The sequence below is a fragment of the Hemicordylus capensis genome, chromosome 4 (genome assembly GCF_027244095.1).
Source record: "Hemicordylus capensis ecotype Gifberg chromosome 4, rHemCap1.1.pri, whole genome shotgun sequence".
In the NCBI taxonomy this organism is placed as follows: domain Eukaryota; kingdom Metazoa; phylum Chordata; class Lepidosauria; order Squamata; family Cordylidae; genus Hemicordylus; species Hemicordylus capensis.
In genome coordinates, this window is record NC_069660.1 from 215,317,215 (window position 1) to 215,342,278 (window position 25,064).

The window sequence follows — 25,064 nt, forward strand, 5'->3', positions numbered from 1 at the left end:
GACAGCCCCAGGTTCTATTCCCAGTACTTTCTTGTGCCAAAACCAGCCAGAGGCCAGTACCCTATACTAGACCTCAGGGCCCTGAACAAACATTTGGTCTACAAAAGGTTCCGAATGCTCTCAGTACTGGCCATTGTGATCATCCTGGAAAAGAACATGTGGATGGTTTCTCTGGACTTAAAAGATGCGTACTGTCCTGTTTTGATATTCCCTCAGCATCGACGCTTCCTGCGGTTTCAGATTGTGGGGGTGGGGTCCCTTATGAGTTCAAGGCCTTGCCATTCAGCCTCATGACCACACCGAGGGTCTTTACGAAATGTCTGGCCCTGGTGGTGGCGTTTCTGCGGGAGCACGGTTTGCAGGTGCTGCCGTATTTAGACTATTGGCTGATCGTGGCAAGCACCAGGAGTGTGGTTCTGGATGCTCTCGAAATTGTGGTAGATATCCTGCAGGAGCTGGGTTTCAAATAAGCTTCAAAAAATCTCAGTTGGAACCGCCCCCCCCCCGCCCCCGTTGAATTCAGGTCATTAGAATGATATTCGACATGACCTTGGAAAAGGTCTTCCTCCCGATGGGTCGCATAGTTTCTCTCCAGAGACTAGCAGCCATTTTTCTAGCTGGTGGCCCACAAACTATGCATCCCATTTTGCGCCTGTAGGGTCACATGGCATCTAGTACATACATACTACCTAAGGCTCGTCTTCAAATGCATGTGGCATTTGAGTGTCAGTATTCCCTTTCAGGCCCGGTGGGTGGTCACGACAGATGCATCGGAGCTCGGTTGGGGGGCACACCTGGACGGGCTTCATCTGAGTGGACACTGTTCCACCAAAGAGAGGACTCGGCACATCAATTATTTGGAGCTGCTGGTCATTCTCAGTGCTCTCAAAGGCTTCTTACCCATGATCGGGGGTCATGCAGTGACCATACAAACCGACAATACAACGGCGAAAGCCTTTGTCAATCGACAGTCATTGTGGAGCCTTCTGTTTCTGTTTCTGGACCTTTGGCATTTGTGTGTGGCACATGTTTAGATAACGCCTCAGGTGGTTCACATACAGGGTTCCCTGGATGTTCAGGTGGACACTCTGAGCAGAATGATGGTGGTCTCCCACGAGTGGGCATTGCATCAAGGTGTTCTGAGGGAAATATTTGTAACTTGGAGGTCTTAACTCTGGATATTTGCATCCCGGGACAATACACGATGTGCCCGTTACTGCTCCAGGGGAGGAGAGGGTGAGGGTTCTCTGGGCGATACCTTCATCCGGTCTTGGATGGGCCCTCTTCTGTATGTGTTCCCCCTGTTTCCCCTCACTCTGAGGGTGCTGCGCAAACGGAGGATGGGTTAGGCCTGGGCAATCCTGATAGCCCCATGGTGGCCCAGGAGGCCTCAGTTTCTGACCCTGATGCGCTTGGCAATGGATTGGAAATGCCTACCTGCCCTGTCGGACCTGCTGTCTCAGGAACATGGACAGGTGCTCTCCATCTGACGGCGTGAAGGGTCCTGCTGACTTCCCATTGAGATTTAAGGAAGCTTTGGTTGCTGCTAGAAAGCAGTCCACACAGAAGTCATATGAGCACAAGTGGGCTCGTTTCACTTCCATACGTGGGTTTGATGCATTTAATCCATCTGTGCAAGATGTATGTAACTACCTAATGTCCCTTAAGGAATCTGGTTTAAAGCTTTCATCCCTTAAGGTGTATTTGGCTGCCGTTGTGGCATGTTCCCCCTCTGACCAGACTTCATGGTTTAAAGATCCGGTGGTAAAAAGTTTTCTGAAAGGTTTAATGCACATGTTCCCAGACAACCCGGTTATGTCACTGGCTTGGGACCTGTCAGTAGTATTGGCTGGTCTACTACAACTGCAATTTGAGCCTTTGGCTTAGATAGATCCCCATCTTCTGACCTGGAAGGTAGCCTTTTTGGTGGCCATTACCTCCGCCAGGAGGGTGAGTGAGTTAAGGGCCCTGAGGGCTGACCAACCGTACCTTCAGTTCCATAAGGACAAGGTCGTACTCAGGACAGATGTCAAGTTCCTGCCCAAAGTGATGTTTATGTTTCACCGTCCGTTCCCGCTCACTTTGCCTGTGTTTTTTCCAAATCCTTCATCGGATGCGGAAAGGAGTTACACCATTTAGACTTTTGAAGGGCATTGTCCTTCTACATTCAGAGGTCTGCTGAGTGGAGAAAATCTCCTTCCTTATTCGTTCTGTACAATGGGCCACGTAAATGTCTCCAAGTCTTGGCTCAATCCATGTCTAGGTGGATAGTGTCCACAATTAAACTTTGTTATCAGTTGGGTCATAAGCAATTGCCTGTAACAGTTAAGGCACACTCTGTTAGGTCCGTGTCGACCTCTGTGGCCTTGGATCAGGTGGTCCCGTTGGACACTATATGTCAATCAGCTACTTTGGCTTCACCCCATTCCTTTATCCATCATTATGCAATTGATATCAGGGCATGGATTGATGCTGTGTTTGGCAGGAGTGTTCTGCAATCCATTTTCATTTGATGTACTTGTTTCTGAAATAAAAATTCTGGCAGATTATATTTGCTTCTGTTCTTCCCTCCTCCTTGGGTGCTAGCTTGTTATGCGCCCATTTGTATAGAAGATAGAGACCACGTCGAAGAACAACCTGTAACTTTGGTTCTCCTAGTGGTCATCTGTACTTGTACACGCCCTCCCGTCCTCCCTGTGGGGTTCACTTAAGCTGGACTCCATGACTGAGGGGATGAGGAGTGGCACAGCTGCATATAGTGGCTGGGGGCGGGGTTCCCGCCCAAAGCAGGAGAATTGAGCTTGTTCAGTTCTGATGAGGTCTCTGTGCAGGCACATAGCCCATTTGCGTAGAAGTACAGATGACCACTAGAAGAACCAAAGTTACAGGTGAGTAACCTGTTGATCTCACTCGGAGAGTGAGTGACTTGGGAGTCCTTCCCTGTTCCCTCTTCTCCATTGCAGAGCAGAGCATGGGCTGTGTGCTGACCCGCAGATGGGGTGGGGGAGAGGGCAGCAGCAGCAGCAGCTCCATGAGGGAAGCGTTGCTGCTGCCGCTGCCATGCAATTTGAGGGAAGCCCGGGGGCACCGCACAGAGAGAGCCTCCTGGTCCTCCTAGGAATGAAAATGGCAAAAAGCTGGCACAAACGGCTACCCAGAGAACGAGTGGTCCCCCTTCTCACAGTCTGAGAAGAGAGTGGTAAGCTGGGCTCGGCTAGAATGACGGGGTTGGGGAGGAGCCTGGGACCTCTCCCCCGTCGCCGTCTGGCTTGCGCAATGACTAGCAGCAACCCCAGAACAGGCTGCCTTCCTCGCCAGTCCCGCTGAACTGTGTGAGCAAAGGAAGTGGGGGCAGCTTGTAGTTGGTGCAGTGCAGCAGTGGGAGCGGGGGTAGGACAAGCTCCAGCCCCACACTGCCTGCCAGAACTGTGCTTGGCTGCCTTCCTTGGCTGGCAGTGCGTGTGTGTCATTCAAGGAGGGGGCCAGCGAGAGCAAATGCTCAGCCCTGTGGAGGGAGGGTGAGTGAACATGGTCCTGCCACTGCTGCCACCAATTGCCGGGACGGAGTGATCCTGAGCTGCCGAACGAGTGAAGATGGAGTGCTCCAGCAGCATTAGCAGCAACCCTAAGGAGTGCGATTGTAGGTGCTGAAGGAAAGGTCGCAATTACTACATATTTTCTTTGCTTGCCATGGAGAGTTGGGGACAGAATTGGCTTTGGGGCTTGGGGCGCCAAATTCCTTGCTTGCCTACAGGCAGCAAAAGGGTCAATCGGCCCCTGAGAACATCTTTGGAGGAGCAAGGTTTGCGAGCACACTCTCAGGATGCTGTATGCAAATAATGCCTGAACAAGGCTATTAGCATAGCTGCATTGTTAGAGGCCTTCTGCAATGATTGCAAGGAGGAGATATGGTTTTGTGGTAGCAAGCATGAATTGTCCCCTTTGCTAAGCAGGGTCTGCCCTGGTTTGCATTTGAATAAGAGACTACATGTGTGAGCATTTTAAGATACTCGCCCTAGGGAATGGGTCTGCTCTGGGAAGAGCACCTGCATGCTTGCATACAGAAGGTTCCAGTTCCCTCCCTGGCATCTCTAAGATAGGGCTGAGAGAGACTCCTGCCTGCGACCCTGGAGAAGCTGCTGCCAGTCTGTGTAGACAATACTGAGCGAGATGGAACAACTTAGTAGAAGGCAGCTTCCTATGTTCCTAATTTGGGACTTTGGCAAAACCTGCTGGGTTCTGTTTAGTCCCTTGGTCCGTTTTGGAATGATTCCGCTATCTCTTCAGCTATGGTAGTATAGCTTTGTGGATTACTACTTCAGCTGAGGATTTGTTAGTTTCTTGTAATTGCACAATTACAATTCACTTATCTCTCATGTTGATAGAAGAATTTCACCCGGGGGTGGAGGTGGTGGTATTACGGAGCTGGATATAAATCTGATGTTGTCTGTTATAGCTCTATTTTATGAAATTAACACACACAAATTCCGATGCAAACTCTTGGTTACCGTGACCCTGGATGTGCACGTGATGTGCAGCCCACTGCCTTCATAAGAATCCACTGTGGGGCTCTTGCGGACTTCAAAGGAAGCTCTGATGCTGCCCTGAGGCAGCAGTTGTGGACACTATTTCCCAAATGGGGAAACCTATGGAGATGCTGCTTCTGGAATAGTTGCCTCCAGATAGCATTGAAGCTTATTTTATAGGTCCACAAGAGCCCTGCAGCAGATGCTTATGAAGGTAGTAGGCTGCACCACATGTCAGCCAATGCTGATAAAAATAAATGCTAGGTTTTTGTAAGGCATCATTCTGCCTGTTCACCAAACACACAATGCTATATTTCAGTACACTCGTTTTGTATAACTGGTTTAGCAGCCATGGCTGCTGTTTAGAATGTGTACAGTATACATGGTTAAAATGGAAAACCTTTGCCCTGGATTGTCAGTTTACTTATTTACTGTTTTCTGATTGCAGAGCCAATAGGAAGCATGTCTTCTATGGAAGTGAATGTGGACATGTTGGAACAAATGGATCTCGTGGATATGTCTGACCAAGAAGCCTTAGATGTCTTCCTTAATTCAGGAGGAGAGGACAGCACAATGCCATCTCCAATGATAGGTAGAAAAAGAGCCTTTTGGATTCTTGTACTAATTACACTGGTCAAAAATTAGAAGCACTATTGATTATTAATGCATTCTGGTCGGGTAAATAGATCTTGTTGCCAAGAAAAAAGTTTGAGCTAAATCTGTTCCCATTTTGGTGTGTGTGTGTGTGTGTGTGTGTGTGTGTGTGTGTGTGTGTGTTCTCTTTTCTAAATGAATATTGCAAACTGCATTATGGACTCTCCTGGAAGTTAATGTGGGAGTCCAGTAGGCCCATAGTAATAAATATAAAAATATATGACTTAAGATGCTTGACCTCAAAAGTTGTTGTTTCCCCCAAGGTTTTTTCTTTTACCCAGAAAGCAGCATTCAACCACATAGGTAGAGGGCCATGGAAGTTTTAATTGATTGTGTTGGCTTTGCTTATATTAAGCTCAGGTATCATTTTAAGTAGCTTATATTTTAAAACATACATATCCTATACTGAAATTTAGAAAAAGAGATGTAAACCACTGATTTTATCTGCCTGTATGCTGGATATGAATTGTTTTAATAGAACTGGTATTAGTTAACATATTAACCTGTGATTCAGCAGGAGCATTGCACATATTCCTTGTATTCTTTCTCATTACTAAAAGACAGGTATCTGAATTACAGCATTTAATTGTGATACTAGTAAGTTTGCATATATTTCAGCTAGCTGTGAGAAACTGACTTAAACTGTTAATGTTTAGTAGCTTTTCTTGCTCTTAGTTTTACACTTAGGTCATACATGATTGAACTAATTTTTCAGCTGAATTTCTACTGTAAGACTCTAATAGGATTTCTGTAATCTTTTTGGGGTGATTTACAACCAGTTTGAATCCATCAATGTATATGTGAAAGCTTAAAATGTGTGTTGTCTCATTATGTATTCATTTTACACCTTTTCATACAGATGTGTTAGATTTATTTAGTATTTGTTAGATTTATATACCACCTTTCGTAAAAGTATCCCAACGTGGTTTTATTCAATTATATTCATAGATAGTCCAAGTGAGACTCCAAATTATTACTAGCCTTCTTCAGACATTACTCACTTTTGCAGCACTCACGCTTACAGCTGCAAACATGGGGAGGAAGTCTCACCCTGGAGCTGTCACTCCTCCCAGGTGCTCCTGGTTACAGAGCTGTTTCATGTGGAGGGGGAAGCTCCGTAACTGTGATGTCTGGCCCTTCCATGAGCGTAACCTGGATCGCCCCCGGCTGCTGCTCACGGAAGTGCCAGCCATCACAGTCGGAGTGCTTTCCTCCTCACAGTGCTTTCCTCCTGCCAAGAAAGAGCTCACGCTCTGTAACCGTGAGCTCTTGGGAGGAAGTGGTGAGTGACAGCTCCTGGGCGGGATTTCCTATCCACTTTTGGAGCTGTGACCGTGAGCGGGGTTTCCTTCAAAACGTCTGAGTGGGATAACTGTCGTAGAGTGAAACCCATAATCTCTGTGTCAGTGTGGCCTATTGTGTGACTTCTGTTCCTGAATATCACACTTACTGAGGCTAGTATGCATATATTAAGTAAATGAAATGTCAAAATGCACATGAGTGAGATTCAGCTGTAAACTTCAGACAAAATGGAAAGTGCATTCTCTTTGGTTATGATAAAAGGCTAACAGGTAGAGCAGGGCTGCAAAATTTTGGTCCTGCAGCTGTTTTTGGACTACAACTCTCATTATCTCCAGCCAGTGGCCAGTAGTCAGGGATGATGGGTGTTGTAGTCCAACATTGGCAGGCGGCTGAAGTTGTGCAGCCCTGGTATAGAGCCTGCCACCACCATTCTTTTTAACATGAACATGAAACCACTGGGTGAGGTCATCGGGGGATTTGGTGCTGGGTGTTATCAATATGCTGATGACACCCAAATCTATTTCTCTTTGTCATCACTCAGGGACATTTTTGTATGGGGCGATATAAAATGTTCTAAAAAAATAACAGGAAATAGCATTAGCCCCTTAAATGCCTGCTTTCAGGGGTGGATGGGGGATAATAAACTGAAGATGAATCCAAGCAAGGAGCAGGTACTCATTGTTGGGGGTCATAATCTGCAAGATTATGTTCTGGACAAGGTCACACTCCCCCAGAAAGAACAGGATCATTTGGAAACTTCAGTTAGTTCAAAATGTGGCAGTGATTGGTCTTGGAGTTATCCCGGAGAGACCACATTATGCTTGTTCTTAAGCAGTTGCACTGGCTGCTGATGTTTCTGGGCAAGGTACAAAGTGCTGGTTGTTAATTTTAAAGCCCTGAATGGCTTAGGTTCTGGTTACCTGAGAGAGTGCCGTTCTCTATAAAATCCGCACTGCTCATTAAGATAACCAGGAGGGGTCTGTCTGCACATGCCACTGGTTCATCTGCTGGTGATCTGGGATCAGGCCTTCTCAGATGTCGCCCCTGGGTTGTGGAATGTGTCCCTGTGGATAGAAAAGGATTATCGTTCTTGGAGACCTTCAAGAGCGCTTTAAAGAACCATCTTTTTAGCCTGGCTTTTAATGATATCTAGTTTTAATTTTAATCTGGTTTAAGTGTAAGTGTGTGTGTGTGTGTGTATTTATTTATTTAAAATTTATATTTATATGTGTGTGATTTTAATGTAAACCACCCTGAGCCACTTTAGGAAGGATGGTATATAAACTGAATGAATAAATAATGTCCAGGAATTAAAGGTTTCCACTCCTTGAAATCATTACTAGGAAGCTTTAAATTCCTAGAGTAAAGATTTTCAATGTTTTGTGGATCAACAGATCTGTCTCCAGCTTTAAGGCCTTTGCTATCTGAGAATCTGTAGTACTTGTTGAGGTTTGGCTTGGGAGATGTCTCCTTTTTAGCTTGGAAAGCAGGGCCCGATAGCTGAGGAAAGGGAAATTGCTTTTTTTCCAAACCAATTCTGCCTTACAGCTGGTCTTCAGGTCTGTAGCTCTCATCTTGCTTTGTAGAGCCTAACCTTGTATGCTGTATTCCTTCTCACCTTTGTTTGTCTAAAACAATCAGCAGGGTCCTCAAAAGAAGATAACAAATGCCAACTAAGCAGTTTTGCAAACGTATTTGGTAATAACCTTGTTTTAATTAGTGAGTCTTTGCCTGCTGAAGAATCCAACAATGGTTCCTATAGAGGGACTACTCTGCCCACATTATTTTCTGGCTGGCATGGGCTGAGAAATGGGATATGTGTTGATTAAAGCCTCTGAGACTGTCCTATCATTTCTGTTTCTCTGTATTTACTTTTTAAATTGAGGGCTCTTGTACTGCTCATGGTCTTGGGTAAGCCCTGCTTCCTTAAATCAGAGGCGAGGGTCTTCAAGGCATACCATTCTCCTATCTTTGAACTGAATGGTAATTCACAAGTGACCCTGGTTTTCATTTTACAGAAACCTGGAGGCCTCAGTTAGTTTTCATAGAGAAGCAATGAAATTTTCTCAAAACCTAGGATTTTCACTATGGCTTTTTCTGGTTGGTCTCAATTAAATGGTTTTGCTTCTTTGCCAGAGCATATAAACCTCAATTTCAGCTTGCTGTCAATATTTATTTGGAACTACTTGCAGAGACTTGGGAGTTAGATGTGCAAGCATTAAAATAGTGTACACTATTCCTTCTAATTCCTTGTTTTGTATTCACCCCTTAAAACCATGCTTGGCGCATGTCCTTAAATATTTTATTGCTTTCTTTTAACTTGCACATGGAACATGAGAATGTTAGTCAGCTAATTTGCCAGTAAATGGGATCCAGTAGAGTTGTGGGGGTTTTATTGGTAACAAATCCATTATCAACCTAGAAAGCATTGGCTGAGAAACCACCACAGAGGTTTTGTAGTAACCTTTTCCCCCTCATTATTTTGAAGGGCCAGATTCCAGCACATGGCAGAATGAAATAAGTCTTCAGGTTCCCACTCAGTCAGAATTAAGAGAGAAATTGTCCTCCACATCAGCCTGGACTGATTCTGCCCGCCAGGACGCCAGTGAAGGAGAGTCACCTGTGATCCAGTCAGATGAGGAAGATGTGCAAGTGGACACTGCCCTTGTTGCTGCCAACACAGAACTGAAGGGCCCCTCTGATGTTAGTGATGAGAGTGATTCACAAACCATCTGAGTCTTATCACAGTGCTCTATAGGAATTAAGACCTTGGGAGTGACTGAGCAAAGAGATGATTGAATGAGCTTGCCTGTGTTACTATGATGATCTATCATGAAAAAGATTAGCATATACAACATTTGAGTCTGACAGTCATATGAAATACTTTTATAAATGTCTTGAAGCACACCATGTAGCAATAAAGTATTGGATTTTGAAGAGTTAAACACCATGTATATAGAGGGTTGTCCATTGAACAATTTATGAAAGGGGTTTGTTTAAACCCTCGGTAGGAACATACAAAAACTGGAGCCATATTTGTTCTTTGTTACGATGTGCCTGTCTTGATTGCTGTGGCTGATAAAATCTCTGCTGCTTATACTTGGAATCCAACATCAGAATAATTGCCTCCAGTGTTCTGACATTCTTTGAGTTCAGGAAAAAGAAATCCAAATGGCAGTTGGTTAAAAGAGGGATTGCATCAAACTCTTACACAGGGTTAAGCTCACTTACTTAAGTAATGTTTTACACACACATGAAAATATGCAGAAAGCACTATTGTGGGGAAATTAATTTACTGTGTCTTACATATTTTAGAATTCTATAATTATCAATGTTGTTAAATTGCTGCTTTAGGGTTGTTGTTTTTTGTTCAAGCTTACCAGTTGTTTTGAGTTGCTGTATTGTTTGTTGCTTTTTTTCAAGCTTCACTTGAAAGGGACAGGGGAGCCAAGAACATTTCCTAAGCTTTGGTGGTGGTTACAATTTGAAGAGCAATACACAATTCCTCAGCATCTTGGTCACAAATTAATACCAAAACACTAAGAACTACAGTCATCCCTTGCCAACCACAAAGGTTCTATTTTGGGAAAACCTCACTGTTGGCAAATTGGCGGTTGACGGGTAATTGAAAAAGCATTTGATACCACATTAGGGGAATTGTGGTTATAAAAGGACTGAAGCATACAGCGGGAAATTGCCAAAAATCACCCAGAATCCCTTTAAATCACCAATAGTCAGCAAGAGGCGAGGGGGGGACCCCCAGAAATCACTCCAAATGCCCCCCAAAGTACCAAAAACTCACCAAACTGCAGATACTCGGGTCACGGTTGGCAAAACCGGTCACAATTTCCCAGTTGTGGATACTCAAAACCACAGTTGGCAAGGGATGACTGTATATTAGATTTAAGACTAATTTTTGGCATTATTTTCTGCTAGTACAGTGGTGCTTCAATACTCTTTCTTCTGATTGTCCAGATGGGTGCCTAGACTATTAAGAGTGAGGGGGCTGGTGTGTGTGTTCAGAGGGTTGAGCACCAAATTGAAAGCAAAATGGGGCACCTAAACATACACTACTGGTTTCTACATACTCGCTAGGTTGTCAAAGGAAAAAAAACGAGGAGAGTCAAGAGTCTCCAAGAGCCATAGAATGTTAAGGGTATCAAACAGCACATGGTGGGAGTGGAGGAATTGGCCTACTTGAGCATTTAGCAGCTTATAGTGTTTTGGATGCAGGCATTAGGGTTCAGGAAACACAATATTTTTTGCAGGTTTTACTTGTGACCAAACTATTCTCAGCTGTAGGCAGCCTTAATTTCCACCCCTTAACTGACCTCTGAAGAATACAAATAGAATAGCTTCCTGCTATTAAGCATGTACTAATTGGAGTACCTGCAACAAAGAGCTTGAAGGCAGGGAGAAAGGGGGAATTGTGCTTGTTTCCAACCATTCATAACTCTGCCTGGGTGGCAACACTGTAGCCCCCAGTACACTTTGAAAAGGCAAACTTGAGGGTTAGGGGACCTACAAATAGTGTGGGATATGGCAGATGGAGGGGAAAAGTTAAATATGATCTCCACACACACACACATAGACAAGTGTGTCTGTTCACACAAGGCATGTCTGCAGCTAATCCAATGAGGTGATTTAAGAATTTTTATCTCTTCTGATGGGGAAATGTAGTTCTAGAAAATGAAAGCTAAGATTGCCTCCTACATAAGTTACAACCTTTCTACTAAAATGGTCCTTATTTAACTACTAGCTAATTTAATTCTATTTACACTACTGCTCTCAGAAGAAAGACAAAATGTCCAAAAAGTGTTGTTTTTTATTAAACCTTGTATTACAAACCTGAAAAGTAAACAAACTGGCAATAAACATGAAGTCTTTCCTTACAAGGAAAGAGAGCGGAGCAGCGCTAATAAATTAAATGTCAAACTGCAAGCCATAGTCAGAAGTTTACTGTCAAGAAGGAAAAAGTACACAGCAAGGCCATAAAAACTGGACAACCACATTGGAAAACACTTGACTCTGTAATGTTATTGTTAAATATTCCAAAACAGTTCAGTCTTCTGCAACAACCAACAATATGTATTTTATAAGACTTTCCTGACAGTCACCACTGGCAAGCTCAGTGCAATATGGGTAGCTCTACGATCTTGTTGAATTCAATTATGAAACAAAAGAGTTTGTGAAAACATTTTCCCTTTTTTATTCCACACATACTGTACACACAACTGGAAAAGGGCAACAACTACTCCATTATTATTTTTGTTGTTCAGTGATGTAAGCAGCACTTATAAATGTTACAAGAAAAACCCTGTAAGCATCCAATCCAACCGATGAAGAAAGTGAAACGTAAGGCTTTTCTTCATCTTGTCTCTTTGCCACCCTTCCCCACCCTCCCAAGAAAAGGCTCAAGTATTTAAAACAATTTACAGTTTATGTACAAAAAGGGTTTTTTTGTTACAACATGAAGAAGAAGAAAAAAAGACAAGATGAGAACAAATGCATTTTCACATTCAAAAGAAATATGCAAACCTGCTAGTGGCTCTAAATGTGATCATATAACAAAACAAAATTCAAAACAGAATTAATGCTGACTGTGAAAAGGTATGAAAAACAGCAGTGGAATGGAAATGGAATGTTAAAGATTGCACGTCTATGACAAGAAGCACTTATGGCTTCAATCATTTTTTAAAAGGATGCTATTGAAGGGTTTTTGATAAAGTAGCCAACAGCACCAAAAAATAACAGAATGGATTTCCTAATGAAATCAGGCACAGTTTTCGCTCACATGACTCCTCAAGGCAGACAGTCTTTTCCTTCTCTTTCTTCTCCTCGAACAGATGCATAGTGAAGTGCTGGTAACAGAGAACATTTTCTCCAAATCTCCCATTTTGCCTACAGTTAGAAAACTAAGTCCATCTTCAGCTGCCATAACCTCTCAAAGGAAAGTGTGTATTCTCCAATTTAAAAAGGTACAAAACTCAACCTGCCTGTTACAGAATACAAGCCAAAAGTATAGCAATTTCTTTCAAGTTTTGTCTCCCATCCCTTTTCTCTTTAGAAAAAATTCTGCTGACATGACTGGAGAACAAATTATAAAACACGCCAAACTTCAACCTATTGGGGGAAAAAAGGGGGGTTTAAATGCCTTTTTCAGTTACCGACAAAAGGCTTTTTATTTTCAGCTGGGGGACAAATACAAACGAATTTAATCAGCCCCTTGCTGCTTTTAAAATAGTGAATGTACAGCAGCTTAAAAAAAAAAACAAAACCAAAAAAACCTGACTGCTGTATCTAACTATCCTAAGTTTAAAAAAAATATCAACAGTTTAATGCTAAAACAAAATTAGTTCTCTAAAACCAGAAGAAAATCTTCTTTAGAGCTAGTGCAAAGACAGCTTGTATTCTACAGCAAGTACTCCAAACTATGATATAATAATTACAAAATATATATATAAAATCGACAAAAATGAGAGTGTGTGTTGGCATCTTCATGATTAACTTGAAGCACTTTTGGATGAACCGGAGGATGAAAGTCTTGATGATGGCACGTCGACTGTTGCTCTCTTCCGAGGTCCTCTTTTTGGTGTAGGCTTGCTGATACAGTTCTCAATGGTGCCATTTTTGCCAGATACTTTTCCACAGATTTGATTGACTAAACTGATTATTTGTTCCTGATTTGAGAGGAGAAAGATAAAATTAGATTGTCTAGTATTAAAGGGTTGGTCTGGGACAATTCTAACAGAATATGGCAATTCAAGACTGTGTTATAGTAAAAAGATCACTCTGAACGTGGCTAAACATGGCAGTTGCTTTACCAACTTGCTTTTTAAAAAGGAGCTCTTTATATACCCATTTTAAAGAATGTTACTCAAACTTCTATATGTTTACCAGTCATAATAAAGTCACAGAATAGAAAGTAAATGCGTCATTTTGCAAGCAGATTAATGAGGAGAAAGTGATATAAAGTGTCTATAAAATTAAGTTGGACATCAAAAGCAGGTTTGCAATATCGCTTCTTTAAAAAGATGAAATAAAAGTTTTCAACTCTACACATTACAAATGCACACATTTCTAGTCTACAAGCTGTCTGCTGCTAACTACTGTGGAACACAAACTGCGCAGTACAGACCTCATCGTAACGATACATTAGTTTCAGTCCCCGACAAGACTTCTGTTTTTCTACATGCCTCAGAGCACATTCCAGGCAGAAGACAACATTTTCATTTTCCTGTACAACCTGCCAAAAGAAGTTGACATACAAAAAACCAAAACAGGTCAAGAACAGTAATAGACTCTTGTTCCTAAAGATCAGCACAACTAGGAGCTTATTAGTTGGTGCACGGCTGTCACTTTTATGGTTCATAATTAACAGTGAAAGAACCTGTAATACATTGTTCTGTGAACATATTCTAGTTATTACTATTGGTATTGCAAAGCTAGCAACCATGGTGAGACAGCACCATACTAGATAGCAGACAGCAGACAACATATTATCAGCCTAGTTAGTTTAACTGGGTAGCATTCATGGAAATTCATAGTCTGGAACAGGAATCCTTAATCCAGAGCAAGCACACCTTACTTTGAAGTAAGCACTCCTGTTCCAGATGAAGAACAACTATGAATGCTGGCCATGGTGTTTATGGGTGGGCATCTTTAAAATCAAATGCAACAGGAGATTATAATCTGCAGTTTTTAAGCTCTTCCTTGCAAAACTGTCAAAGCTAATCTTTACCTCAACAGAGGATAAAAGCTGGTGAGAACATTCAAGACAATCTTGTGGAGTCTGTTTTAATTGTTTCATGTGGCAGATGTTGCCATCTAGAGAGCTGCTGTGTCAACTGTGACTTTGGGACATTTTCTACATGCCACTGCAGGCCTTTTTTCTCTTTTCTTTTTTAAACTGCTTTTATAGATACTGGCCAACATCCAAATGACCACTGTGCCAGCAAAACAGTGTTTTCCATCTTGTGGTTTTCAGTGAGGTTGCAACGTTTCATCTGCAGCCTCCTGAAAAAGTGTCCCTTAAAATCCTCCAGCTATCAGGTACATACTTTTGGGAAACACAGGTAGTTGCAGAGGGAAGGAGAAATTGCTAAAAAAAATTGATGGCACCACTCTCCTACTTGGGACAGAAAACCCTGTTCTACGTGCAGGGCAACAGTTTGGATCTCAGTCACTATTAGTAAGATACAGAGAAACCTTGTTATCCGCAGATTCATTACCCACAGATTCGTGTTATCCGCCGTCAGGAAAAAGACATACACCGGCGCGGGGGTGGGGGAGAGACTCATCAAACTCGTGTATCTCTGGGTCAGGCCGGAAATGACTGTGGAGGTAATTTCCGGCCACCATTTTGTTTCTTGGAGCCTCAAAATGGCTCAGTTTAAAAACAAAACAAAATACACACACCCCAGCAATTTTCAGCTGATTTGGGGGGATTCTGGGGCACAGTGTTTTCAGGGGGAGCAGCAAAGCATGGTAAGGCATTTTCCCCCCACCCACCCCCCGCCAATTTGGCTGATTTTCGGCAATTTCCCTGACTGGGAACCTAACCCCTGCAATCCCATAGCCCCCAAATGCCTCAATATTTGTGGTGTCCTTATCTGCGGTTGCACCTGAGAACAGAACACCCGTGAATATTGAGGACCTCCTGTATTGGGTAGATTCTAGGTCAACAATGGGTACTGGATATGTTTGAGGTCAAGATGGGGTTTTTTTGGCAGGCAAGTTGATGTGGAATGGGTTCCCCTCAAAAGTAGGAAGTTTGAGAACTAACTACAATAGAAAATAGGGGACAATGTTTCTCAAGTTTTTATTTCACAGATCAGAGTTGGCCTAAAAAAGCAACCCATGTTAACCCTCCTTCTGGCCCCAATTATTCAGTGGTGACAGAAGGTGTTGAGCCATTTGCCAATGCTTTCTGGGAATTTTAAACCTATACTTTGTTGAGACACATGCATTGTGTTATCCCACAGCTGTGGAACAACTGTAATAATATACTATTAAATGCCATTCAGCCAGTGTAGCAGGATCCCCGATTCTAGGGATTCCTCTTACCATTGATAGGTAACACAGGTGCTGACAAATCTGACACCTCCTCTCGGACGTCTCTAACTGCCACTTTCGAGGCTTTTTCTTCCCATCCACTCCCGAGCTGCTGCTGTCATGGCTCCCATAGCGGGCTGAAGAATGGAGGCCTGCCTCGCAGAGCTGCCGCCGCTGTCTCAGTTCTGTGTCCCTGTGAACATGAGGAATAATTAGGTAACAGTAATTGTTCAGAGGACTATAATGAAGCTGCACCCAGCAGACTTCATTTCTATGCACAACAGAAACTGGATTACAATGGCAATTACCAACTGTGTTGGTGATATTCCCTGTACAGTACCACTGCCATGATGTTGGTAGCTGGCTGCAACATCCTAGACAAGATTTTGACAGTGACCACCATAGAAAAACAAAAGCAGAAGTTCTCTGTCTAGTCTGGTTCAGTAGGGCCACAGAGACCTTGAAAGAGGACTTCCCACTCTGTTTCTCTACCCAGAGGACCAGAGTATTGGTCCCCACACAGCAATTCACAAATGGTAGCTATTTCTGCCCAAGTGCTGCTTTTACCAAGAGTTAAGCAGGCTGGCTGGCTGTTCCAGGCAGGAAACCAATGATGATATACTCAAGGGGAAAATGAGACAGAACTGGAACAAAGTCTGTGTCCCATAGTAGACTCTTAGAAAGTCAGTCTCATTCATTGCTGGAATGCTACTGACTTTATAAAGAAAAGGGAGGAATTTAAGAACAGCCCTGCTGGATCAGGCCCAAGGCCCATCTAGTCCAGCATCCTGTTTCGCACAGTGGCCCACCAGATGCCGCTGGAAGCCACAGACAGGAGTTGAGGGCGTGCCCTCTCTCCTGCCATTACTCCCCTGCAACTGGTACTCAGAGGCACCCTGCCCTTGATGCTGGAGGTGGCCCACAGCCCTCCAACTAGTAGCCATTGATAGACCTCTCCTCCATGAAGTCATCCAAACCCCTCTTAAAGCCATCCAGGTTGTTGGCCACATCCTGTGGCAGAGAGTTCCGCAAGTGGATCACGCGTTGTGTGAAAAAGTACTTCCATTTGTTGGTCCTAGACCTCCTGGCAATCAATTTCATGGAGTGACCCCTGGTTCTAGTGTTGTGTGAGAGGGAAAAGAATCTCTCTCTCTCCACTTTCTCCACACCATGCATGATTTTATAGACCTCTATCATGTCTCCCCGCAGTCGTCTTTTTTCTAAACTAAAAAGCCCCAGGTGTTGTAGTCTTGCCTCATAAGAAAGGTGCTCTAGGCCCCTGATCATCCTGGTTGCCCTCTTCTGTACCTTCTCCAGTTCAACCATGTCGTTTTTAAGATGTGGTGACCAGAATTGTACGCAGTACTCCAAGTGTGGTCGCAACATAGTTTTGTATAAGGGCATTATAATGTTAGCCGTTTTATTTTCAATCCCCTTTCTAATGATCCCTAACATGGAATTGGCCTTTTTCACAACTGCTGCACATTGAGTCGACACTTTCAACTAGCTGTCCACCACAACCCCAAGATCCCTCTCCTGGTCCGTCACCGACAGCTCGGATCCCATCAGCATATACTTGAAGTTGGGTTTTTGCGACCCAACATGCATCACTTTACACTTGCTAACATTGAACCGCATTTGCCATTTTGTCGCCCACTCCCCCAGTTTGGAGAGATCCTTTTGGAGCTGCTCACAATCTGTTTGGGATTTCACTACCCGGAAGAGTTTGGTATCATCTGCAAATTTGGCCACATCGCTGCTTACCCCTGCTTCTAGATCATTTATGAATAAATTAAAAAGCACCGGTCCCAGTACAGATCCCTGGGGGATCCCACTTCTTACTTCCCTCCATTGTGAAAACTCTCCATTGATACCTATCCTGTTTCCTGTCTTTCAACCAGTTAGCAATCCACACATGTATTTGTCCCTTTATCTCATGACAGCTAAGTTTCCTCAGGAGTCTTTGATGAGGAACTTTGTCAAAAGCTTTTTGGAAGTCCAGGTAGACTATGTCAACTGGATCACCTTGATCCACACACTCGTTGACACCCTCAAAGAACTCCAAAAGGTTGGTGAGGCAAGATTTGCGGAAGCCATGCTGGCTCACTCCCAGCAGGGCCTGTTCTTCTAGGTGCTTTACAATTTTATCCTTGAGGATGCTTTCCATCAATTTGCCTGGAACGGACGTTAGGCTAACTGGCCTGTAATTTCCCGGATCGCCCCTGGATCCCTTTTTGAAAATCGGTGTTACATTTCCTACTCTCCAGTCCTCTGGTACGAGCCCGATTTCAGGGATAAGTTAAATATTTTAGCAAGGAGGTCGGCAATTTCACATTTGAGTTCTTTGAGGACTCTTGGATGGATGCCATCCGGCTCTGGTGATTTGTTAGCTTTCAGTTTTTCCAGAAAGTTTAGAACATCATCCCTTGTCACTTCTATCAGACTCAGCTCTCTAGCCTCCATCCCTAAAAAGCCTGGTTCAGGAGCAGGTATATGCTCAGTATCCTCTGCCGTGAAGACAGATGCAAAGAACTCATTCAGCTTCTCTGCAACCTCCATATCCTCCTTAATTATCCCTTTCACTCCCTCATTGTCTAATGGTCCAACTGACTCCCTGGCAGGTTTCCTGCTTCTGATGTACTTAAAGAAGTTTTTGTTATTCCCCTTATACTTTTGGCTAAATGTTCCTCAAACTCTCTTTTTGCCTCCCTTATTGTCACCTTGCATTTCTTTTGCCAGAGTTTGTGTTCCTTTCTGTTCTCTTCGTTTGGACAGGCCTTCCAATTTCGGAAGGAAGTCTTCTTCCCTTTTATGGCTTCCTTGACGGTACCTGTTAGCCATGCTGGCATCCTCCTGGACTTAGTGGTACCTTTCCTCCTTTTGGGTATACAATCTAACTGGGCTTCTAGTATTGTGGTTTTGAGTAAACTCCATGCACTCTGGAGCCAAGTGACTCTCCTGATTTCCCCCCTCAGCTTTCTTTTCACCATACTCCTCATTTTGGAGAAGTTTCCTCTTCTGAAATTCAAAATATTTCCTTCTTTCTGGTTGGTTCCATGACCAACTGTTCTATGGCACAGTCATTTAGCGTATCTAGAAATTTGAACTCTTTGTCCTGACTTGAATGTGAATTTACCCAGTCTATGTGTGGGTAGTTGAAATCGCCCATAATTACAGCCCTGCCTCTCCTTGACGCCTCCCTGATTTCCTCCTGCAACTCCCGGTTACTGTTGGCATTTTGATCCGGAGGGCGATAGCACGTCCCCAGTAGCACGTTTCCTTTCTGGCCTTGTATAGTCACCCACAGGGTTTCTGTGGAGGACTCCAGTCCACCTAGGTTTTCTAGCTTGTTAGATTCTATCGCTTCTTTAACATAAAGTGCTACCCCTCCTCCAAGGCACCCCTCCCTGTCCTTTCTATAGAGTTTATACCCAGGGATAACAGTGTCCCACCGGTTCTCACTGTTCCACCATGTTTCTGTTATGCCCACTATGTCTATTTTTGCGTTAGCAACCAAGCACTCCAGCTCACCCATCTTGGCTCGGAGGCTTCTGGCATTGGCATACAAGCACCTATACACTGAATCTCTCCCCTGATGTATGCTATTCTTTTGACTCTTTGACCTGCTGGCACAGGCTCCTGTCTGCTCTTTATGCGGTTCTGCTCTGTCCCCTTCTGTTTTATTTGAATTCTTTGCAGCCTCACGCTTTAAAGGATGGCTTTTGCCAAACGGGATACTGCCCAGCTCCCATCGGCTGTTCCCCAGGTGTCATTTTAAAAGCTGCTCTGTAACCTTTTTGATTTTAAGCGCCAGCAGTCTGGTTCCATCTTGGTTCAAGTGCAGCCCGTCCCTTTTGTACAGGCCTTGCTTGCCCCAAAATGTGTCCCAGTGCCTAACAAATCTAAACCCCTCCTCCCGGCACCAACGTCTCATTCACGCATTGCAGCCCCTCAGCTCTGCCTGTCTCACTGTACTTGCGTGTGGAACAGGTAGCATTTCTGAGAATGCTACCTTGGGGGTCCTGGACTTCAAAATGCTACCTATCAGCCTAAATTTGGCTTGCAGGACCTCCCGACTGCATTTCCCCACATCGTTGGTGCCGGCGTGCACCACGACAGCTGTCTCCTCCCCAGCACTGCCTAGGAGCCTGTCTAGACGCTACGTAATGTCGGCAACCTTCGCACCAGGCAGGCAAGTCACCGTGCGGTCAACACGCGGGTCACAAACCCATCTCTCTATCCCTGTAATGATTGAATCACCCACTTCAAGGAGGCCCCCACCCCCCAGAGGAGTATCCCCTGTGTGAGAGGATATGGGCTCATCATCCACGGAAGGGGTCCCTTCTAAAGGAGCATTTCCCTCTTCCTCAGACCGATGTCCTCCTTGCCGAAGACCTTCATTCTCCCTGACAGCAGAGGAGCTACCAGCCCTGGAGTGGGATGCCTCTATCTAGCTATCTATGCCTGCCTGAAGGTCTCGTCCACATGCCTCTCTGTCTCTCTGAGCTTCTCCAGATCCGCAACCTTGGTCTCGAGGGAACGGATTTGTTCCCTGAGACCCATGAGCTCCTTCCACCGAGCACACACCCATGACTTCTTCCCATGGGGCAAATAGTTGTACATGTGGCACTCTGTGCAATACACTGGGAAGTGCCCCTTCCCCTGCTGACCTTCTATCTTCATACTGTTTTTGTTGGCTGTTTACAGTATTTAGGGAGCTTATTGTCCGTTTATTAGATATTTTATTAGGATAGGTCTCAGCTGTAATGGTCAGCTATTTAACTGTCCAAACAGTCTTTCCCAAGAATATGAGGGATACGAGGGAGGGATATATACTTACGTTCTCTTCTCCACCAGGCTCCTTGTGATCCTTGTGATCGCAGGGGCTTGTTCCAGGCTCCCCCGCACACTTCCCGCTAAACTCCTGCAAAACTCCTACGTCCTGTTTGCTATCCCTGTTCGCTATGCTCTCGGGCCTTCACCTCATATGTAGAGTAGCCTTCCAACTGTCACACAGTATGTGAGTCACAGGAAAGGAATGTGGGCCTCTCCCAGCCCTAGCTGACTCCACCCCCACCACTGAGTAAACACTGCCTTTAGGTAACCCTAAGAACTCCTAGCCCTGTGATATCTTAACCCTAACAAGTAACACACACAGAGATAGAGAGACTAAGACCTACCCCTTAAAGAGAAACAGCCCCTGCAAAACTCCCCTCTTCCTGTTAGTTTGTTTGAAGGGGAAAAGGCTAGATGTTTAGAAAGGCTTCCTCACCTTCTCAGCTGTGTCTGCTCTTCCCAGGGTAGCCTTCCAACTTCCCAGAGTAGCCTTCCAAGTGGAGGTGGAAGGAAGGCAACACTGAGCAGAAAGGAGGGAGTGACAGAACATTTTGTGCCACTGCCACATTTTTCGGAAAGGTGGGACAGTGCAGAACTAGTCAGTGAATGGGACTTGAGCTTGGGAATGGGCATGAAAGCAGCACATCACAAGCAATCAAAGTTGACATTAGCTGTTACAAAACACAGTTACTCCAAGAAGAAAGACCAGGCTTCAGGAGGAGAGATCTTCCCAAGGATCTCTCTTCTCGGGGAAACAATATAAACTGAAGCAAGTTAGAGGACAACTCAGATAATCAAGCAGAAAATACATCAGCCCTTTTGCATCTGCAAAATTTTCCTGCCAGGAAAAACAAATGCATGTGGGTATGACAACTCCCCGAAGTGGACAAGGCTTCAGGAAGAGAGCTCCCATGTGCCTCGCACATCTTCCTTTCTGTGCAAACCCAGAGTGGAAGAGATTTTGATCATTCTTGGCAAATTATCACATTAATTTTTTAAATACAATTTGTAGAGTCCAGTCATCAGTTTTTCTATGGATCTCTTGATCTATTCGATCGGCTACCGACCAGCACTACCCAGTTGCCTCACACTTGAACTGTGGGTAGCGATGCTACAAGGTAAGAGAATAAGAGAGAAGAGCATTACACATGAAACTTGGCACCTTTTCCCTCCACTTAAATCTGACTTCTGGGGGCGGGAGAAAGCATTAAGTATAGGTCTTTGCCCTAGAAACAGGAAGCTGTGGTTCTCCTCACACTATGGACAGAAATAAAGTGAAGATGACATTCTCTTAAATGAGTCCCATCGCCCACTGAGATCATTCGGAGAGGTTCGTCTGCAGCTACCACCAGCTCGTCTGGTGGCTACACAAGGAACTGGTCTTCTTTGCTGCTGCACCAAGACACTGGATTGTGGTCCCTGCTGAAATAAGAGCCTCCCCATCTCAGAGAAAATCAGAACATGATCTACGTGGATCTTTTTACACATGCGGATCATAAAGCATAAAGAGAAATGCCAATTCCCATTTTTGAAAAAAAGGAAAAAAGTCATAACTTGATGCGAGAAGTGTAGAGTTCTTTGCTCTGGCCACTGGCACTTTGACAGCGAATCAGTCATTGAAGTTCCTTCTCCAGTGTGTGGCCGTGTTCAAGCGGGTTGGCTGGCTCAGCAACTGCAAGAATTGGTCTTGGATTTCTTATAACACTCTCACTGTGTATGTTCTTAGAGCTACTCTGGGAAAAAGCAAAGTAAATCAACACACTCAGCTGCTTACCTGAGCTCTCCCAGAAGTGCCGATATTGTGCTCAGAGCAGACCCATTTTCTTTTTTCGCTTCTGCTGTCGCAATCTGATAAAGCAGCTTTTCCATTGAGAATGGCTTGGGTATATGTCGTCGCTTCATTTCCTGAATCGATAGATTCCAGAGTGTTAGTTCTCCATTAACATACAATATGAGAAGCCATTTGGAATGAAACACTGAAATACATCATAAACTCAGCAGCTGTGGGACAAGATTTCCTGTCCAAAAATTTATGTGAGAAATACAAACAGATGAAGGCTTCCTGAGCTTGTTTTAGGTTAAAAAACAGGGACACCAGAGAGAGCCTGACAACTCAAAGCAAGCTTGGCAAGGCACACATTTGTGGCAGGGGTGGAATCAGTTATCCCTCACTTTCAATACTGTAAAAACAGAAGAACGGCCTTGCTCGATCAGACCACAGGTCCATCTAGAGCAACATTCCTGTTCTAAGAGCAGCCAGTCAGACATCTGGGGAAGTTCAGAAAGCATAAAGGCAAGAGTTTGTTCCCAGCATCAGTCATCTGAAGTATGCTGTCCCTCGAGGTTCCAGATAATGCCTAATAGTCAATGAAAGATCTATCCTCCATGAATTCGCTAATCCTAGTCACCTGGGTTACTAGCCATCACCATGTCTTAGGGTGAATTTTTTAAAGTTAATTATGTGTTGTGTGAAGTACTTCCTTGCATGCATCTTGAGCCTACTGCCAACCGAGTTCGTTGGGTGACCCTGAGTTCTTGTGTTAAGAGAGAGGAAGAGAAAAATTTGTATCCACTCTTCCCGTTTTCTCTCATTAACTCCTACAACAAGTGTTGCCACCTCCTAATCACTATTTCATCAACTCCCTCTTTGCCCTTAAATTTAATGCAGAGGATCCCAAAGGAGTACATCGCTTCCATGTTCTGCATACGTCCTAGCACAAAGGTGATACAAATAAATGTGAACTTCGTGGTGGTGAAGGGAGCCACTATTGCTTACTGTTTACACATGGAGAACTGAGACTGGGAGTGGGTTGATCATGGACAACCATGTTTGGTTAACTCCAGGCTTTCCATTGTGTGGAAGTCAAATGCTATAATTTCTCTGCTGCCTGCACTCACACGGGCAACCTGACTCAAGCTTGGCTATTTCACAGCTAGTCATTCTGATGTTACCTGTAAGATCTGAGGGTAAGACATTCCTGTGCATGAAATAGGTGTTTCTCTCTCCCCCACCCAGCTCAATATTACAAATGGTTAAGTGCTTTTGTCCAAGCAACACTCTTCACAATTTGCCTGTCAGCCTTTACAAAAACTAGTCTGGCATTTAAATGAAAGAAGAAGAAAAAAGAGCCCTACCTTGGCAGTTTTAAAACCCATGCTTGTCCACTGGGTGGTAGCAAAGTGCACAGTTTCAGAAACGTTGTAGCCGCAGCACACTTTAGACACAAAAGATCCTGGAAAGCAGACAACAAACTGCCCACTCTGTTGTACAGTACGGTGCACCTTGATCCCCTCTTTGCACAACACCTCTGGGGAGATCTAAGGAGAGACAAGGGAGGGTGAAAAACCTACAGTGGGAACCCTTCTTACAACCCAATCCCATGTGCTTCTTCATTCACTGTTTGCTGCGGAGAAAATGTAGTTGTGATACTCTGAGCCACTTTTGGAAGCCACTTTTGGAAGGCGGTATAAAAATCAAATAAATAAATAAAACGTTAAGTGTTGGCAACAGGAATAACAAGAAACCACTGCTACCAAGTCTTTAAAGTGACCTTTCTTAAATGTTTTCGTTTAAAGGAAACAGCCAGCAGCTCCACCACGATACAGGATCCTTGGGGGAAAGGGTAGGGCAATCTGAGTGGGGTAGGGTGGCATGCCTGCATACAAGTTGCTGTTTGCTGCAGCCTGGGCAATAGGCACAGCCAGGACGAATAGTCCAGCTTCCCCAGTCCCACAGGCACTCAGTGAAATTTCATCAGTTTTTAAAACTATATTGTCTTATTGGCATACTACTATCTATATCTATATATTTAATTCTCTTAGCCGGCATGCGTGTCCTGGATTTGGCAGCGGAACTCTCGCGACACGTTGTGAGAGTTCCGCCACGAAGGGCGAGAGCTGCGGGCAAGAAAAAATAGCAGCGGGCGGTATCGGTGGCGGACCGCAAAACAGCCTGAGGAGGCGGGCTTGGCTGGCCGCTGAGAGGTGGCGGGATGGCCTGGCCTCGTCAGGCCGTCCCAGGAAAGGACAAGGCGGCGGCAGCACAGCCTGGCCTGGCCGCCGGGAGTAGGAGCGGGAGGCAGCGGCGGCAGGACAGCTGGAGGAGGTGCCGGCAAGAGGGGTGAGTGGGAAACAGGTGACAGTGCAAAGCCCTGGGCTCCTGTTGGAGGCCGGGGTGGGAGGGAAATGGGCAGTTGGACTTCGCCGCCTGGGAGGAGGTTCCCTGTTCGCCACTCACTCAGGTAAGATGCACCGGGGGGGGGAGGGAGGAGAGGAATGGAAGGGGAAGGAGGGCAAGAGAAAGGGGAGCAGGAGGGAGGGGGCAGGGGGAGGGAGGGCAAGAGAGTGTGGGGCAGGGGGAGGGAGGGCAAGAGAGTGTGGGGCAGGAGGGGGAGGGGGGCAAGAGAGTGGAGCAGGAAGGAGGGGGAGGGCGGGCAAGAGAGTGTGGGGCAGAAGGGAGGGCAAGAGAGAGTGAGGCAGAAGGGAACAGCTGGTCCCAAAAAGCGCACAGATGCTCTGTGCGGGTAGGCTATTATTGTATTGTTTTTAACTGTTTCATATTATGAGACGCCTTGTGCTTGTTTTTAAACAAGGGAAGGCAGAACATAAATAATTAGCATACCACAACAGAGACTTGTCAGACCTAAGTTTGGCTTCCCCCGTTTGAGTGTGCAGCTGACCCAGATGCTGCAA

At 44.8% G+C, this 25,064-nt stretch overlaps 2 protein-coding genes across 8 annotated transcripts in view; one reads left to right on the forward strand and one right to left on the reverse strand.

Annotated features, from left to right (window-relative positions):
• The window catches only part of DTNBP1 (dystrobrevin binding protein 1), a 109,885-nt gene extending 98,462 nt beyond the window's left edge, over positions 1 to 11,423 (forward strand). For all 3 annotated transcript variants that reach the window (XM_053249997.1, XM_053249994.1, XM_053249996.1), the window contains exons 9-10: positions 4,975 to 5,118; positions 8,971 to 11,423. In XM_053249997.1, the coding sequence (XP_053105972.1) occupies positions 4,975 to 5,118; positions 8,971 to 9,218 (392 nt within the window). In that variant the 3' untranslated portion in view covers positions 9,219 to 11,423. The remainder of the gene's footprint in view (positions 1 to 4,974; positions 5,119 to 8,970) is intronic.
• Positions 11,424 to 12,837: 1,414 nt separating this feature from the next.
• Positions 12,838 to 25,064, reverse strand: part of JARID2 (jumonji and AT-rich interaction domain containing 2) — a 307,280-nt gene continuing 295,053 nt past the window's right edge. For all 5 annotated transcript variants that reach the window (XM_053249989.1, XM_053249990.1, XM_053249991.1 and 2 more), the window contains 5 exons: positions 23,508 to 23,690; positions 22,147 to 22,277; positions 15,549 to 15,729; positions 13,621 to 13,728; positions 12,838 to 13,162 (listed from right to left, as the gene is read on the reverse strand). In XM_053249989.1, coding sequence (XP_053105964.1) covers positions 12,986 to 13,162; positions 13,621 to 13,728; positions 15,549 to 15,729; positions 22,147 to 22,277; positions 23,508 to 23,690 — 780 coding nt within the window. In that variant the 3' untranslated portion in view covers positions 12,838 to 12,985. The remainder of the gene's footprint in view (positions 13,163 to 13,620; positions 13,729 to 15,548; positions 15,730 to 22,146; positions 22,278 to 23,507; positions 23,691 to 25,064) is intronic.